Raw genomic sequence first — 18,582 nt, 5'->3', positions numbered from 1 at the left:
TCATTAAGTGTTTACCCCAAAATAGTGGTTAATTAGCATGACAGACTTATTCCTAAGGTTCATGGAATGGGCTCTGCTATGTAGACATACTTTGAAGAATAGTGATTTGATTCTCATATCCAACTGGTTAATTTAAGAGATGATCATTTAAGAGAATTTTCTACATTATAGTTCTTAAAAGTGAGTATGTATCAAGGTCTTTTGATAGCTCTCTGTTACACTGTTTACCGATGTATAACTCCAGGATCAAATCTTGTAGGAATTCACTCAAGGTGTCGGAAAAAATATTAAAGGAAAAACAGTAGGGAAAGTTACAAAATGTAGTCTCGAACCCTTTTAGAAAGCCTAAAAGTTTTTTCATAGTTTCAGTAGAAGTTTCAGCTGAAGGCAGCCTAAATCCCCCTTACATTTAGTTAATAAGTAAAGCAAATAGCTAAAGTATGTGGAGTTTACCTAAGTACTTGTTTACTTGTGTAGTCTTAAAACTAACCTTTGAGCCAGATGGCCCTCTCAGGAGGAGGTTGACCAAGGAAATTACCCTCTAATGGTGTTTGCTTTAAGCATCATAACCTGTGTTTTAATTTTCATTCTAGTGGTGTTGACTTGGGCTTTGTCAATTAAACTTTACTAAATAAATGCAAGTCTCATTGGCTGAGGAAGGCTGGCAGCAAAGTATCTGTAAAGCGGCTGTGGACCTTCAGCCGAACTGGTAAAGCATAATATCTGTGTGTCAAGTGTACTTTATTCATCTGTCACTGAGTCAAGGTCTGCAGGACAGACCCCCGACAGTGGCGCCCAAACATGGGGCGACCCCAATAAATCTTACAAAATTGTGATCTTCAGAATATAAGAAGCCTTAGACAAATCTAGTCTGTCTCAATTCTTAGCTTTATAAAGGTCTCTCTTGATTAAAAAAATCATAATAACAAAAAGTATGACACATAGAGGGCTATAAAACTATTCACACTTGTTCCAGTGATTTCCAGCTTTTTGCCCATGGTTTCAAAAACACTTTCATAAACACACTATATGTATTGCCACCAGATATAAAAACAAAGTGGGCAAGATTAGAGATGTGGTTTTTCTCCTAATTGTACCTTGGTTGTCCACTGACAGCTTATCGCTCCAAGAGAGATGGGTTTCCATTTCTCTTCATATTAGAAGTTCAGTTTCTGCTTATTCAAGTAGTATTAGTCCAATCCTTCTTGGGATTTACCTTCAGCCAGTGACATTGCTTAGTTTTTTTTTTTTTTAGCCTAGAGACCAAATTGGGTTCAGTGGTCACTAAACATGTGACTCTTCCCTTATTCTGCCCATGATAGGCTATTACCTGATATGGTAGCACTGTTTTTGCCAGATCTTCCTCATATACTTTATAGTTCTCTTCAGGCCATTCAGGCCAGGGTCAATTCTGTCGAAGGCAGCTCCCCACCGACCAGCAGATTTTGTAACTGAAAATGTAGCTGGTGGTAGTTGCACAGAAAACTTAGCTGCTTTAAGAATAAGTAATACCATACAGTTCTTTGAGAGGAAGTTATGTTAATAAGGCTCTAGAGGTTGGCGAAAACAAAGTTGTCAGAAAGCAATACGCAGACCATGATTTTGCAATAATGACTTATGATTTAGCCTGTTAATCTTTTAAGTTAAGCAAAAGATTTTACATCATTGGTGATTTAGGCAGCAAGCTTATCTCTGAGGGTGTTAACAAATCATAACACCCAACCCTAGCACTTACATTTTCCTGTCTAGAACAGATAGCTATATATTATTGAGCTTATTTATATATGTAAATATTTAAATTTTCCTTAATATTCTATGTTGATTTAAATACTTAGTGGACTCTTGGCCCATTTTATACATAGTACATTTACTTGCTTAAATGAAGGTCGTATTATGTTAATGCATATAATTTTGTTTTCATACTGCTGTAATAAAAACAGTAAGCAATTTTTCTTGTAAATTGAATATATTTTTACTATATCTAAACCAAGTGAATTCTGTATTACTATATTAAAATTTTATAATGCTTAGCATTATCAAGATTAATCAGGTTGGGCATTAAATCAAGCTGCCCCCTTTTTTGTTTTTTACTTTTACCTTTTTAAGATTTTGCAGAATGAGCAACTAGATGAAATATCTCCTTTGGGTAATGAGGAAGTTTCAGCAGTTAGCCAAGCATGGTTTACAACTAAAGAAGATAAGGATTCTCTGACTAATAAAGGTAAGATATACTGTGAATTTTAGTGCCCAGTGGAAAAAAATGGAGATAGAGAGGGCTTATAGTTAGTGAGATTCTGAATTGGACCTTTGTCATTGGGATTGAGCAATTAAAGTAATTGAGCTTTTCTAACTGAAATAAATTTGATCCTGAATGACTTTGAATTGAGGTTATGAAACCACCATTTGTTTTTTAGTAAGTATTTTTCTCCTTCTGATTTGAAGTAAATTTTGTCTTGTTAATTTTTGAACAAATGCATAGTGGTGTCATCTAAGACAATACAGTTATTGTTTATGGGAGCAGGAAGTCAAGCCTTTTCAAGGGTCTACCAACTTGGTCTGATAAGTGGCTTAGAGGCTTAAGGTAACATAGGGTTCATAGTGCTGGCTATGCTCAAGCATAGCTGGGAAACCTGCTACAAAAAAAGTGAGGGTTGTGTCTATCCCACTCTGAAGTACAAAAAGGAAGCAGAAAAACGTAAATCATTTTCAACCACTGTGTAGTAAATACTTATTTAGAATACAATATTCGCTTGGTATTCAATATTTATCTTGCCCTAGAGTCTTTTGTATATGTTCTTCTGCCCATAAAATTTTCATTGGAGAAATTTTTCAAAAATTTTGAGCATGATTTGGCCTTTCTCCTTTTTATACATCTCTTTTTAGCAGTTTTGTACCGCTGAAAGGCTGAGAGGTAATAGTTTTAAAATCTTTAATTACCATTGTCTTTTTTTAAGTAGGGTCAAATAAATGTATTCTAGCTTAAAAACCAGAGTTTACAAAAGCAAGTTTACCTAGAGACCTTTTAGATTTCAGAGGAATGAGAAATGAAATTAGCTACATTTTATCCCCAAATATAATTAAATCACAAAGGAAATTTGTTGTTTTCTTTCAAGGAGTAACAATTTTTATAACATTACTTGTTTTCTTTTAAAGGACATAAATGGAAGCAGGGGATGTGGTCCAAAGAAGAAATTGATATTTTGATGAACAATATTGAACGCTATCTGAAGGTATCTTATGGCAAAATTTTATGTTTCAATAATTTATTTATTGCCAATTGCAGAAATTGACACAACATATTGTATGTACTTACTAGGAGCTTTTTACTTATTTTATAATGGATGATTGGCTAACATAGTATAAGCCGAATAATTCTAAAACATGTTATTATAGTATAATAATACTTTGAATTCTCAGTTTAAAACAGCCTTGCTACTTTAGTTACCACCCTTAAGTTTAGATAAAATCCTAATAGCCTCTCAACATTTTAAAGCCTTATCTTTTCAAGAAGCCTATAAAGTTTAATTCATGTTGTTTAAAGCTTAAGGTATGCATCTTTGGGTTTTTTGTTTTGTTTTTGTTTTTGAGATGGAGTTTTGCTCTGTTTCCCAGGCTGGAGTACAGTGGCACAATCTTGGCTCAGTACAACTCTGTCTCTCTCCAGTTCCAGCTATTCTCCTGCGTCAGCCTCCTGAGTAGCTGGGATTACAGGCATGCACCACCACCACGCCCAGCTAATTTTTGTATTTTTTAGTAGAGATGGGTTTCACATGTTGACCAGGCTGGTCTCAAACTCCTGACCTCAGGTGATTGGCCTCCCAAACTGTTGGGATTACAGTCGTAAGCCACCATGACTGGCTAACGTATGCATCTTTGAATGAATTTTTGATGTCATACCAGCCCTTCCCTTTTAAAAAAATAAAAATTTAGTTTATTTTCTTATTCAGGTTTATTTCTTGTTAGTTTAGTATGTTTCATTAAACATCCTTTGAACACAGTAGTTTTTTAAGTATTGGATTGTGTTAAGGCATGGATTGCTTTAACACACAGTGTTTGCCTTTGAAGTCAGTGATCCATTTGGGCAGGCTGGAAACAGGTGAAGAATGATAGAAAGCTTTGTATCATGTGAGTGGTACATGTGAGTTCTGTACAAGTTTACAGAAAGAGTTTTTAGAGCAGTTATGGAAATTTTGGAAGAGCAAGGATTTGAGCTGTCTTAAAAGGGTGGAACTGGGCTAGAGTAGAACTGGAGGGAACCACAGGATACATGCTGAGGTAGCAAGAAATAAAAGATCAGAACCATTAACCCCTTTACCTTGAATTGAGATAAGTAGCCTCTGGAAAACTAGGCTTTGAAGTCCATGCCAAAGAATTTAAGAAAAGCTAGTAGCTTAGTTGAGTAAGAAATTGGTGGGGTAGATCTGTATTCTCAAGGAAATCTTTCCAGGGACTTGCTGATCATCTCTGTAATGGAGTTAGATTCAAATAGTGTTATGTCTGAAATATAGACCATTAGCACATTTAGGGAAGGATGGTGTACCTTCTCCTGTCATTTGATATATTGATTGCTTACTACTTTCCAAGCTAAACTAATGTAGAAATACAGTGCTGCCTAGAAGGTGCACATTTTGAAGTTTAATTTTAACTGCAACCTTCCCAAGCTAACCTTTGAGAAATGCAGAATTTTAAAACTTTAATTTTTCACTAATAAATGAGATCCTTCCACCATGTTTGTTGTTTTAAGAGAAACAAATACAGTGGCCTTTGAAAATGAATCCAGAAGTGTGTTTAAGTTGTCCACTAGTCACATATGGTTTAGTTATACCTGGAAAATGCTGTTAGTTTAGATAAAGTGGTAACCAGTGCCAAAGAACAGTGAACTTCGGGAATTAAGCTGGTTTCTTATATAGGGGATTGAAGTAGATAATCTCCAAGGACCCTTCCAATTTAGTGATTAATGAGCAGAAGTAAGTAAGAGACCTTTTAGAGGACTGAAGTAGACCAACTGAGAGTGGCAAAGGACTTAAACTGCAGTGGTAGAAATAGAATTGGTAGGGAAAGAGCATATAACCAAGTAGTCTGTAAGGATGCCTGGTGACTAAATGTTGGGAAAGAAGGAAAAGGGATTGGAGCAACTTAAGAGTTTTTATTTTAGGTGACTGGGAGAATGATGATTATATTGGCAGAAATAGGAAATGTCTAAAAGATTATCTTGGAAAAAGATAATTCGTTCAATTTTTATTTTTGACCGTAGCTTTTATTATGTGGTGCTCTTCTAAGAATTCTGTAAATTAGCCAGTTTTAAACTTCAGAGAATTCCAATTAGTTTGATGTCATAACTTTCATATTTGGGTTAAAAAGATAAATGAGGCCGCAGTGGCTCAAGCCTGTAATCCCAGCACTAGGGAGGCCGAGGCGGGTGGATCACGAGGTCAGCAGATCGAGACCATCCTGGTCAACATGGTGAAACCCCGTCTCTACTAAAATTACAAAAAATTAGCTGGGCACGGTGGCGCGTGCCTGTAATCCCAGCTGCTCGGGAGGCTGAGGCAGGAGAATTGCCTGAAACCAGGGGTCGGAGGTTGCGGTGAGCCGAGATCGCGCCATTGCACTCCAGCCTGGGTAACAAGAGCGAAACTCCGTCTCAAAAAAAAAAAAAAAAAGATAAATCAGAGTAACTTCCACAAGAAAAAGGGCAAGGAGTGTGGAGGTAGTAGAATCTTTTTTTTTTTTTTTTTTGAGACGGAGTTTCGCTCTTGTTACCCAGGCTGGAGTGCAATGGCGCGATCTCGGCTCACCGCAACCTCCGACCCCTGGTTTCAGGCAATTCTCCTGCCTCAGCCTCCCGAGCAGCTGGGATTACAGGCACGCGCCACCGTGCCCAGCTAATTTTTTGTAATTTTTAGTAGAGACGGGGTTTCACCATGTTGACCAGGATGGTCTCGATCTGTTGACCTCGTGATCCACCCGCCTCGGCCTCCCAAAGGTAGTAGAATCTTTTATCTCACTATATGGTCATCCTGCAACACAGTGTTCCTAGCATGTAGTAGCTCAGTAAATATTTAAGTTTCATCATTTGCAAAACTGGAACTGCGTAAGTGAAATAATTTTAGAAAACATTCTAAAATTTAGAATTTTTTTTGCTGTGAAGTTTTATACATTCAGAAGTGTATAAAATGCATACACTGATTTCACCTGTTTTTGAAATTTATATAAAGAGACTCATTCTCTGGATATTCTGTAACTTCTTTTGCTCAATATTATGATTTTAATATCCTTACCCTTTTATTTAGATGTATTTCATTGTGCAAATAAGTTACCCATTTCTCAGTTAATGGTCATTAGAGGTTTTTTTTAGCTTTTTTTGCTATTCATTTGTACAAATTTAGTGGGTGTAAATTATGGTTTTAATTTGTTTCTCTGATAACATTTTGATATGCTTATTAGCTCTTTGTGTTCTTCTTTGAAATTCCTGTTTGTGTCTTTCACCAGTTTTTCTGTGGAGTTACCTGTTTTGTTTGTTTAACTTCGACTTTCTTAATATATGCTGGGTGTTAATGGTTTATTGGTCATTTGTATTAGAGATACCTTGTCCCAATTTAGTGGCCTGTCTTTTCTTTCTCTTTAGGTGTCATTTGCTGAGAAAAGATTGTTAATTGCAATATCAAATGTATTATCCTTTTTGTCTGTTTTGCATGTTTCCTTGTTTAAGAAATCCTTCCCTGCCTCAAGGGCATGAAGACATTCTCACATTACTTTGTAAAAGTTTTATAATTTTGCATTTCATTGCTGTAGGTGTGAGATATAATTTGAATTGTGTCTGTTTCTGTATAGATGTCTGTCTAATTCCTAATTTTCAGTGTCCATTTTGTCCTAAATCAAGCTGCCACAAATTTGTTTCTAGGTTTTCTAATTTGTTTTCAGGTTCTGTTTGTTGATTACCTATACCAGTACAGCACTGTTTTGAGAAGTCCCAGTATCCGATGGGCCCAGTCTCTTTATAAATGTCTTGGCTGTTCTTGGCCCTTTGTTCTTCTGTTATGAATTTAGAATCAGCTTGCAGAGAGTGAAACACTCAAATGGAATTTTTATTGGATGATGTTGAATTTGTACATCAATGTGGGGGGAATTAATATCTTCATAGTATGTCATCTTTCTGTTGAGGAACATGGTATAACTCTTCATTTTAGTTCCTCTTCAATGTCAAGTTTTATATTTTCCTTCATAAAGGACATTAATAACTTGCCTCAGTTCTGATGCTCTAAATTTTGAGGCTGTGTGGGAAGTTTTAAAAATATTATTTAAACTTTGTATAGAAATGCAAATAACTGCATATCGATTTTGTATCTAGCAACCTTGCTAAAATTAGTTATTTTTCAAATCACATAATTTTTCTTCATAGATTTTTGGGTTTCTACGTATATATTACAAATGATTCTTTTCTTCCAATCTTTACATTTTTGCTTTTTAAAATGTGATTATCAGTGAATTCTAATTTGCTAAAGACTTTATCATACATACATGAATATTGAGTTTTATGAATGGTTTATCACATCTGTTGAGATGTCACATTTTTCCCATAAATCTGCTGATGTGATTAATTACATTAATAATTTTCCTGAAATTAACACAAACTTGTATTCCCGGGATAAACTTTTTTACCTAGACATATTAATGTTTTTATACATTGCTGGGTTCAGTGTGCTAAAATATTATTAGGAAATATATGTTAATGAATGAGTTTGACCTGAAAATTCTTTTCTGAAACTTTTTCTGGTTTCACTATTAAGATTATCCTAGCCTGATAAAATAAGCAAAGAAATGTACCCACTTTTTTTATCTCTTTTTTTTTTTTTTTCCAACTTTTGAATAGTTTAAGAACAAGATTATGTGTCTTTTTGGTAGTATTTACCTATAATGTAATCCATGTCATGTGGGCCTAGTGTTTTTATTGTGGGAAGATTATTTAATAATTGATTAGATTTTCTTGAAGGTTTGTGGCTATTCGATTTTCTATCTCTTCTAGAGTCATTTTGGTAAGTTGAGGTCTTCTAGGAATTTATTCATTTTGCCAAAATTCAAATTTATTATCATAAGTTCATATTATTATTCTGTTAATGTTCTAATCTCTGTAGCATCTCTACTTAGGCCCCATTTTTCCATTTCTAGTATTGTTTGTGTCATTTTTTTTTTAAATTTTGGCAGAACTTTAATCAATTCAGATTTTATTAATCTTAATGGATATTTTCAAAGAACCAATTTCTAGATTGTTTATCCTTTCTATGCTTTGATTCTGGATTTCATTGATTTCTTGTGATTTTCTTCCTTATACTTTCTTTAGATCTATTTTTAATTTTTTATTACTTCAAAAGGAGTTAATGGAAATTGAATTTATTGGATTTGATAGTTTATTCTTGGAACATTTAAGTGTCACTTATCTCTTGCAACATCTTAAAAGTTTATATTGATTTATTAATGAATTAGTGATATATTCTTTTTCTAAATGCCATTGATGACCTTTAATATTAGAACAGATTTTAAAAACATAGTATATCTATATGCATTTTCTCAGAAATACCTAAATCAAAGAAATGTAACCCATTTAGGCACGCGGAATAAAAGATGCTACAGAAATCATCTTTGAGATGTCAAAAGACGAACGAAAAGACTTCTACAGGACTATAGCATGGGGTCTGAACCGGCCTTTGTTTGCAGTTTATAGAAGAGTGCTTCGCATGTATGATGACAGAAACCATGTGGGAAAGTATGAAAACTTGTAATGCTGCATGTTTTCATGTAATTAGGGGAGATCCTTGAGGAACTGTCCATTTTTTAAAAGCAGAATTATGGTCAAGGTATTAATTGAAGACAGTCATGAATTATTGTTAATATTTTTATACTCCAGGTCCATGTTGTGAATATGGTAAAACCTTATTATTAAAGCCTCTTTTAGAAATTAGGTTGTAATTCACTTTATATAGATCTAAGACTTTAGATTTAAGACTTGGCTTACTGAATATGTCAAAGTCTGCTTTGTAGTAAAATAACATAAAAAGTACAGTACTTGTTAAAAATCTAAGAAGTTTGAAAATAATTTGAAATTTATTGGTAACATTTTTCCTATTTGTTTTTAGAATACAACTTTCCTAGGTCAGTGGCCTTTCTTCTTTTTTTTCTTTTTTTTTTTTTTTTTGAGACAGTTTTGCTGTTGTTACCCAGACTGGAGTGCAGTGGCACAATCTCAGCTCACCGCAACCTCTGCCTTCTGGGTTCAAGCAATGCTTCTGCCTCAGCCTCCCGAGTAGCTGGGACTACAGGTGCACACCACCATACCCAGCTAATTTTTGTATTTTTAGTAGAGATGGGGTTTCACCATGTTGACCAGGATGGTCTCACTCTCTTGACCTCATGATCCACCCGCCTCGGCCTCCCTAAGTGCTGGGATTACAGGCGTGAGCCACCATGCCCAGCCTTTTTCTTTCTTTTTTTTTTTTTTTTTAAATAAAACCACAATGGAAAAGAATGACATTTCTGGAAACAATGCATGGATTTCTGTATTTACAGGAAGGCAGCATTAAGATTTTTCAATGCAATGATAATGATTAAAGTAACATTATTTTTAATTTCTGTTTGGAAATTTTAGGTGGCAGGAGTATGGCTTATTAGATACTACTGAGCTATTGGTGCAGCTTTTTCTCTAGCTCTTCAGCAGCCTGCTAATGAAAGTACATTTGAAAGCTGAAGGGGATTAAATTATGTTTTTATGACAGTGGAAAAGGAGAAATTTTTAAATGGAGCATAAAGGACTTGTTAACTATTCATAAACCTTCCATGCATTACAGATGGTTACACAGTGATCAGCCATTCACAATTGTTAAATGGACATTTTTAAAAAGAACATTGCATTGGCTGTATTGAGTACTTGCCTGCTGAACTAAACAGCAAGAGTATGTGAGATGTCCATACCTGGGTAAAGGAAAAGAATTTTAATTTTTTCAGTGCTTTCCGAGAATTTTCAGTAGATATTCTTCTTAGCTTTAGTTTATAATGTCACCTGTAGTGTTTTTTTTTTTGTTTTAGTTGTGTTATTTTTGGAGTAGTTGTGATTTGAGAGTGCCAAAACGTAAATTTAAATAAAGGAAGTATTAGGCAGCATGGAAACAGATGTATGTTAAATGTTGATTTTTTTTTTCTAGAGAAAATTACACAGTCTGTCTTTATTATAACTAAAAATATTTACTGTTTAAAAAAAATAAAAATAGAAACATTTATTTTTCAACCTTTTTCTTTTTTCTTTGTTTTTTTACTCAAGGAGTAAGTTGTTGCCCAGGCTGGAGTGCAATGGCATGATTTGGCTCACTGCAACCTCTGCCTCCCAGGTTCAAGCTATTCTGTTGTTTCAGCCACCCTAGTAGCTGGGATTATAGGCACCCGCCACCATAACCAGCTAAATTGTGTATTTTTGATAGATACGGGGTTTCGTCATGTTGGCCAGACTGATCTCGAACTCCTTGTCTCAAGTGATCCGCCTGCCTTGGCCTCCTAAAGCGCTAGAATTAGACGCATGGGCCACTGTGCCCAGCCTATTCTCAACTTTTATTCATCCACTTAAAATAGTTTACTTTGAAAGTATTATCATATGCTTAGTAACTTAACATTCAGCTCCCGAAATGAAATTCTGATTTTTATTAAGGTTTTTAGTATTTGTTGTTTTAATTGATTTTTTAAAAATTTCTCTGAATTTCTAGATATACACCTGAAGAAATTGAGAAGCTCAAGGAGTAAGTTTTAAAGTTTTTCATTAATTCTGATTGTTGTTTTTTTGTGTCTTATGTCCTTAAAAGTTTTACTTTAAAAATTTTAAGAGGTTTTTGGCAGACTGGTATAATTTAATTCTGCTTTTAAGCATGATTAATCTTAAAAAGATAACATCAAATCCATACTTGCACAAAATAACCATTCTCATAATGTATAAATCTAGTCTCCTGTTGCCATTCACTAGATGCTTCCTCAGACCACTAATTAGGGGTTCCAGAAGAGATTAAGGGGCCATTTTTGGCTGCCTGAAAACTAAATTTGGGGAATTTATATACCAGGATCAAAACCAGCGTTGGGCTGCATGGCTTAGTTTAGAATGGTGACTTGGCAAATCTTTCAGTGAATATCTGGGCTGACGCAACCTTGCAAAGTCTATTGAATCTCAGGACATATAATTTTGCTTCATTGAGTTAGGCCATAAAGTATGGTTTAATGAATTATATGGATCATGAACAAAATTGAAGATAGATTCTGTTTATAATGATAAAGACCTGTGAAACTTTTTTAGATGTCTAAAGAATTTGTTGGGTATATGCTCAAAAGGGAAAGTCTGGGGCTTGCCTGGGAGATTGTGTCAGTAACCTGAGGGGAAATTGGTCTTTTTTGAACACATATCCAAGTTACTTATTTCTTCTCTGACCCAGGAAAAAGGCAATTGCTGCCTGTTTTTTTTTCACCCACAGACAACTGTGGACCCCAAAAAAAGGCCACACTTTCAAACTTTGGCTCTCAAAGTATTGCTGCCCACAACTTCCAAACCAGTCAAATGGGAAGAAGAAGAATGAAGAATAAATGATGAAATTAAAAGGGAGAAAACAATTGAACCAAATGCTGATTGGCAGACTCTTGTTTTAGGCTCCGGATAAAGCATGGCAATGACTGGGCAACAATAGGGGCGGCGCTAGGAAGAAGTGCATCTTCTGTCAAAGATCGGTGCCGACTGATGAAGGATACTTGCAACACAGGTACTGTGACTACTACTGGTAGTGTTTTCTTGTCACCACTTATGCCTCCTGCCCCTTAGGATACTGCCTTTCTTTTGTTCTGGGGGAGCAATTTAGATCATTCACCTTAGTTCAGACTTTTTCTAGTCTTCCTTTTACTTGAGCTTACTAGATATATCAAACCTTCTTTTACTTTGTTTTTGTATAATCTAACATTGTCTTCAGGGACACAACATCACCTTAGTGTCAAGATGATTCAGATCTAACATGTTTCAGTTTTGTAGCTACTTCAGTACTTTCCCAGGTGAGAAGGTATTTTGAAGACCAATATGCAGCAAGTAATTTTAATTTAGGTCCATCTAACTGTTGAATTTACATTAGCAACAGCTAATCAGTGAGTGTTTATGAAAAACTTGAGTCACAGGTAAGTCCCAAATTAGGAAGAAGCTGTGTTCCAAAGATTTGTACATATTTTGCTTATTCTAAACTCAAAGTATGTTTTTCCAGAGAAAAAATTTATGATTAGTGTTTCAGTCCCCAGGCAAGACTACAAATGCCTCTTAATGCATACAAATGTCCTGATGATAGTGTTAGACCTAATCTTTGCAACCAACAACAGTATTTAGGCTCTGTCATTAACTGTCATTTAACCTTTCTGAGCCTCACTTCGCTCTGTAAAACAGAGATTAGATGGTCTTGTAGTGCCCTTTTAGCCATAATGTTCTCTGAAAGATCCACAATCTATGCCCAGTTCTTCAATTAAAAAGTTCTCAAGGTTAGCTTTAGCTTCTAAGGCATACTTTTTTTGTCCTTTACCCCTTGCTCTACTAAAATGAAATCAGAACTGTTTCCTGCTTAACTACACTATCACTGTTACCTGCAAGGCAGTGAGAACATAAATTCCACCAATTTTGTCATCCTGTGACATGGCTAGCTTAATGAATGAAGCAGGGCTGTACACTTTAGATTTAGGATAGGATATCAGAGGTTCGTGTAAGATGCTATGAGTACAGAACCTCTTGGTAACATAATTGGAAGGACACAGTGCCATTCCGTGACTGCCAGCCTGAGGGATTGATTCATCTGCCTGCTTCCTTCTCATCTTGTGACATCTTCCCAAGAGGCCACATCATAAAACAGGACATCTCAAAGTATTCCCATCCTTTCGCATCATGCCAGAATAGGAGAGTAGGACTTGGTCTTGAATTCATCCACAGTATTCAAAACTCTGCTTAGCATATAATGAAAATTCAATAAGCATTTACTAGATGAATGGATTCCCGAAGCAAGAACACAGTCTTTTTGAAATTTTCTAGATGTTTTTAGCTAGTAATAACAAAATGGAAACAGAGGTAAAGATGATTTTTAAAAAAAAATTTTTTTTTCTGTTCTTCTGCTCTAGTTCCATAAGAAAAAGACCACGAAGAACATTTGAGATTATCAATTAGAGGGTTTATGTGTTGAGAAAATACAGGAATAAAAATATGTATAAATACTTGTATCTGACTTTACTAAATATTTCATCACAGTAGCTGGAATTGGTAGGTCGGAAATGAAGATGGTAGAAACCGAGTTTTTGCTAAAATAGGTTGGGCCCATTAGTGTTATTTGCCTTGTCCCTCATTATTCATTCCTATAAGTAATGACCTCTTGGACTTAGTCTACTTTTGCAGAGCAGGGAATCCTAAGTGAGAGTAAGAAAAACAGCATGCCATTTCTTGTTTATTCGCCACTGTTGAAGCTCTTCCCATTTCACTATTTATAGATAAAGGACTTAGTGTAACTTGAGAATACATTCTTCTTTGTAGTTTCATAATTGGTCAGTACTTGCCATTGGGATTATTTTATTTTCTACTGAGACCCTTACTGGGCTAGTGAAATGAAACTGTCTTTGTTGGATATATATGGTTTCCCACCAGAGGGTCATTCAGAAACAAACACTTGGTACTACTGCATACTTCCCATCAAGTCCTTGTAAATACAGGAGCTGAATCTGATTTGTAAAAGAAGTTAGCAGTGGTAGTCTGGATAATTTCCTTCTTTCAGGGAAGTGGACAGAAGAAGAAGAAAAGAGACTGGCAGAAGTGGTTCATGAATTAACAAGCACTGAGCCAGGTGACATAGTCACACAAGGTGTGTCTTGGGCAGCTGTGGCTGAACGAGTGGGTACCCGCTCAGAAAAGCAGTGTCGTTCTAAATGGCTCAATTACCTGAATTGGAAACAGAGTGGGGGTACTGAATGGACCAAGGAAGATGAAATCAATCTCATCCTCAGGTTTGTGTCCTGAATCTTATAATGACAAAAGCCACTTAATTGCTGTGGATGTTTTGATACTTTCCCCTTTTGGTTTACCTAGATGGCTAGAGTCTGAAAACTATCCTTAGCCTAGAGCACTGTTTAAGATCCTAAGTATTTCATATTGAGCTCTTTTTATGTTTTGATTTGTGTTTGTTCCTTTTTTAGTGCATTTAGTGTTCGTGCAAAGTACCAGATTGAAGGCGTGGAGACTGAAGTCCTCTCTATATCCACAGAACAGGTATGGCACAGGCAGCGGCAGTGCAGCTTTTCCACTGTCCCACCAATGTGCCTCAGTACTAGCCCAGGGGGACCACGTTTAGGATAAGAGGGCTGTTCAGTCTCCATGCCCTTCAATCCCTGGCTACTGTGCTAAGATTACCAAGAAGGGGGGCCTAGTCTGTAGTTAACCTCCACACCTTCAAAGTCGACCAAGTCCATCCATTTCATACAAATTCAAAAATAGCTTTTTTTTTTTTTTTGAGACAGAGTTTTGCTCTTGTTACCCAGGCTGGAGTTTTTTAAAGTAGTTGGTTTACCCATTAAGACTCATTAACTAAAATGGGCAAAAATACCAACAAGAAATTATTTAAGACCCTGAGGTAATAGAGACTGTCATCATGCCTACTCCCTACTGAAAATCAAATCATCACGACAAAGCTAGAAAACAGATTTTTTTTAAACCTCAAATTTTGTTGTACTATTGTGTTATTTTTTGATTGCACCTCCTGTTTTTATGTCATCTTGGTTTGGATTTTGTATTTAATATAGTTTTTTTTTCCAACTAGTCATCTTTTTAAATAGGTAATTTCTAAATATTTTTGTTTAACAATAGAAACTCTCAGATGCAGGAAATAAATGACTTAAATGCCACACTGTGAAACATTGCAGGAACACTACACAACTAAATCTGTTCTTACTAACCTTTAACATACTCCTTTTCCTTCACAGTGCCTCATCTGGTTCTAACCATTTATGGTTTAGCCCATTGGTTATACCTTTAACAAAAGGATGTTGCTGTTGGTATTTCTTAAATGTTAGCTCTGAAAGCAGATCTGCACTCCTGGAACTTAACAATAGCATCTCATTGGCATAACCTGGCATTCCCTTTATTTGCCAGTACCATCACCTGTAGTCAGAGGAGGGGTTCTTACAGAAAAATTAACATATAACAGATGCTTATTTTGTAACCTGTAGGATAGCAGAACTTGATGTAGCTGATGAAAATGACATTAACTGGGATCTGTTAGCTGAAGGATGGAGTAGTGTCCGTTCACCACAATGGCTACGAAGTAAATGGTGGACTATCAAAAGGCAAATTGCAAACCATAAGGATGTTTCATTCCCTGGTAATGTATTACTTGCTTTTTAAGCTCCTCCCCTTTTCTTACTGTATTTACTCCTTAGGAGAGGTTAGAAGTTCTTTGCCTCAGCTGAAGAGGCATCATAGCAGATTTCTACTTATACTTCTGCCCTGTTTCTCTCAGTAATTGTTTTCTTCCCCAGAGAAGAGTTAATGTGGTTTGTAATTCCTAAAGCTCCTAAAATGAAAATGTACACACTTACACTCCTCCTTGTTCTTCTACGTAAACTATGAGGAGGAAATAAAATCTACATATAGTCATGCCACATAACGGTTTAATTTTTATGTTTTTAGAGACAGGGTCTAGCTATGTTGTCCATGCTTTCATGCAGTGGTGTGATCACAGCTCATTGTAACCTTAAACCTGTGGACTCAAGTGATCTTCCCACCTCAGTCTCCTGAATAGTTATGACTACAGGAACACACCACCATGCCCAGCTTTTTTTTTTTTTTTTTTGGTAGAGATGAGGTTGTGCTGTTACCCAGGCTGGTCTCCAACTTCTGGGTTCAAGTGATCCTCCCAGCTCAGCTTCCCAATGTGCTGGGATTACCTATATGAGCCAGCATAGCTGGCCACTTACACCCTTTCAGTCAACAACAGATGTCATAGTATTGGTCTCACAAGATTAGAATACTGTATTTTTACTGTATTTTTTCTATGTTTGGATACACAAATATTTGCCATTGTATTACAGTTGCCTACAGTATTTGAATTGTAGCCTAGGAGCAACAGACTATATCTTCTAGCCTAGGTGTGTCATAGGCTTGTACTGTCTAGGATTGTGTAACTATACTCCGATGATCCCATGACAAAATCACCTAAAGGCTCCCATTTCTCAGAACGTATCCCCATCCTTGAGTGATTGATGACTATATTTTTATTTTGTACAAAGATGTACTTCGGAAAACCTAAGTTTAAGTCAACTTTTGTGAGTAGTATAATTTCAAATAACTGGGTGTGTTATTTAGAGAAATTCTGTGGCAATTTTGTAGAACAAAGGCTAATTTTCTAATTTTATTTATTACATAAATGTAGAGATCTAAATTGGGTTTGCTTAAAGTGAAGCATAGCATACTTTTTGTTGCCTGTTTTGCATTTAGGTACTGAGTTGTACAGTCTCTTTAAGTTATTAAATTTATTCCCCTTGTTATAATACTCTTTCATTGTTCCAAAGGAAAACTGAACACTGAGGAACTTTGGCTTGATGAAAATGTGATTTTTAAAATTAAATACCAAGTTATAGGCCAGTATAGTGGCTCATACCTGTAATCCCAGTACTTTGGGAGGCTGAGGCAGGAGGATCATTTGAGGCTAGGAGTTTGAGACCAGCCTTGGCATCATAGCAAGACGCTGTTACTACAAAAAAATACAAACCAATTAGCCAGGCATGGTGGCACATGCTTGTAGTCCCAGCCACTTGGGAGCAAGAGCCTGAGGCAGAAAGATGGCTTGAGCCCAGAGGTTCGAGACTACAGTGAGCTATGAACATGCCATTGTACTCCAGCCTAAGCAACAGAGCAAGACCTTGTCTCAAAAATAAATCCAGTTGTAGAGGACAGACGTATATTATGAATAGAGCAAAGTCTAGAATTGGCCTCCCTGTGCAAGAACAGCATATTAATGTTTGGAAAAGATCAGTTGCTACCTCTAGATGCACAGTCAAGGGCCTCTGAGCCCTGGGAGGAAAAACATACACCATTAATTTAAAAAATGAAAATACATTCTTTAACATTGCCAGTGTTCTTCCTAAATAATTCTATCAAGACACCATAGAAATAGAAAATGTCCTGTTTCCACGTTCTTTGCAATATCTACCTTTTTAAAAACATTATTAACCTTAGATGGCAAGAATAACAATATTAAGAATTAAAATTGGTTTTGATGGATAATGTTCTTAAAAATCTTAGGATATGTTGTATTTTAAAGTATCTTATTTTTATAAGCTCTCATATTCAGTATGCAATTATTTATTCCAAATACTTTCCCTCCTTACCTCCCCTCACCTCCCATGCTGCTTAGATGGTGGTCTGTCGGAGAATCAATGTTCTTTTTGTCTACCCATCTCCCTTCAGTCTTAATAAAAGGTCTTAAACAGTTACATGAGAACCAAAAAAACAACCCAATGCTTTTGGAGAATAAATCAGGATCTGGAGCTCCAAACAGTAATACCAATTCCAGTGTGCAGCATGTTCAGATAAGAGTAGCCCGTTTGGAAGATAATACAGCCATCTCTGCTAGTCCCATGGCAGCATTGCAGATTCCAGTCCAGATCACCCATGTCTGTAAGTGTTTGATCCTCAAGATGCCTTGCTATTTGACCTATATGATTTGGTTAATGTCTCTGATATCTTTTGGTCTTCTAGAATGTTAATAGAAATGTATACAAGTCGATGAACTAAAGGATATCTAAGATATTTTCTGTTTAATTCAGTTAATATTTGCACAAAGAATGAATGTATGGCAGTAAGGATATATAACCAGTTGCCCAACCATTATAAACCATTTAAAACCATCTTAATTTCTAGATTTTTAAATTAATGACTTAATAGAAATTATTAAAAATAGAAATTAAAATGATAGAAAACTACCTAAAAAGCAGTCAATCAAGCAAAGAAATAGAATTCACCAAGAGGTATGTCACATGTAGTCATTTTACCAGAAAGACATATAAATTGGGGATGGATTTGAGGCTGAATGGTAAATAAATGAGTTTTGGCAAGGTTGAGAATGATTTGCTTCAGGGAGTAAAGGGCCAGTTTCTTATTGGGAACTGTTTTTGACCCCCCTGTTGTCCTTAGTGTCTGTCAGTTTTGTACATAATGAGATTATGGAACCCCGGCCATTGTTAAGAGTGAGGAGAAAATTTTTTTCTTCAGATGTAAGTCAAATTGATCTTTATCCATTCCTATCAGTCTTGAAGTGACAATAAAAGGAATGAGGGTGAAATTCTCAGAACCATATTCTTCACTCAATTTTTTTTGTCTACGTGATGCTATATGCATTTGAAAAGATACCCAAGAGAATACTAATCGCTGCAGGCGATTGTTGACATTTTGAGTGCCAGGTTTTTGTAGGACTGTCCTTCACATTGCAGGATGTTCAGTGTCTTTTGATCTTGTCCACAAAATGTTAGTAGTTCTTACAAGTTATTACAAGAAAT

General features: G+C 35.8%; 1 protein-coding gene across 11 annotated transcripts in view; it reads left to right on the top strand.

The window, feature by feature from the left end:
• The window catches only part of DMTF1 (cyclin D binding myb like transcription factor 1), a 45,827-nt gene that overhangs the window by 20,221 nt on the left and 7,024 nt on the right, over nucleotides 1-18,582 (top strand). For all 11 annotated transcript variants that reach the window (XM_078342966.1, XM_035253936.3, XM_035253938.3 and 8 more), the window contains 8 exons: nucleotides 2,107-2,221; nucleotides 3,154-3,230; nucleotides 8,607-8,764; nucleotides 10,749-10,781; nucleotides 11,674-11,783; nucleotides 13,809-14,037; nucleotides 15,256-15,407; nucleotides 17,495-17,704. In XM_078342966.1, coding sequence (XP_078199092.1) covers nucleotides 2,107-2,221; nucleotides 3,154-3,230; nucleotides 8,607-8,764; nucleotides 10,749-10,781; nucleotides 11,674-11,783; nucleotides 13,809-14,037; nucleotides 15,256-15,407; nucleotides 17,495-17,704 — 1,084 coding nt within the window. The remainder of the gene's footprint in view (nucleotides 1-2,106; nucleotides 2,222-3,153; nucleotides 3,231-8,606; nucleotides 8,765-10,748; nucleotides 10,782-11,673; nucleotides 11,784-13,808; nucleotides 14,038-15,255; nucleotides 15,408-17,494; nucleotides 17,705-18,582) is intronic.

The sequence above is a fragment of the Callithrix jacchus genome, chromosome 11, assembly GCF_049354715.1.
Source record: "Callithrix jacchus isolate 240 chromosome 11, calJac240_pri, whole genome shotgun sequence".
In the NCBI taxonomy this organism is placed as follows: Eukaryota; Metazoa; Chordata; class Mammalia; order Primates; family Cebidae; genus Callithrix; species Callithrix jacchus.
The sequence above is the reverse complement of the archived record's forward strand: the minus strand, read 5'-3'. Positions and strand labels throughout refer to the sequence as shown.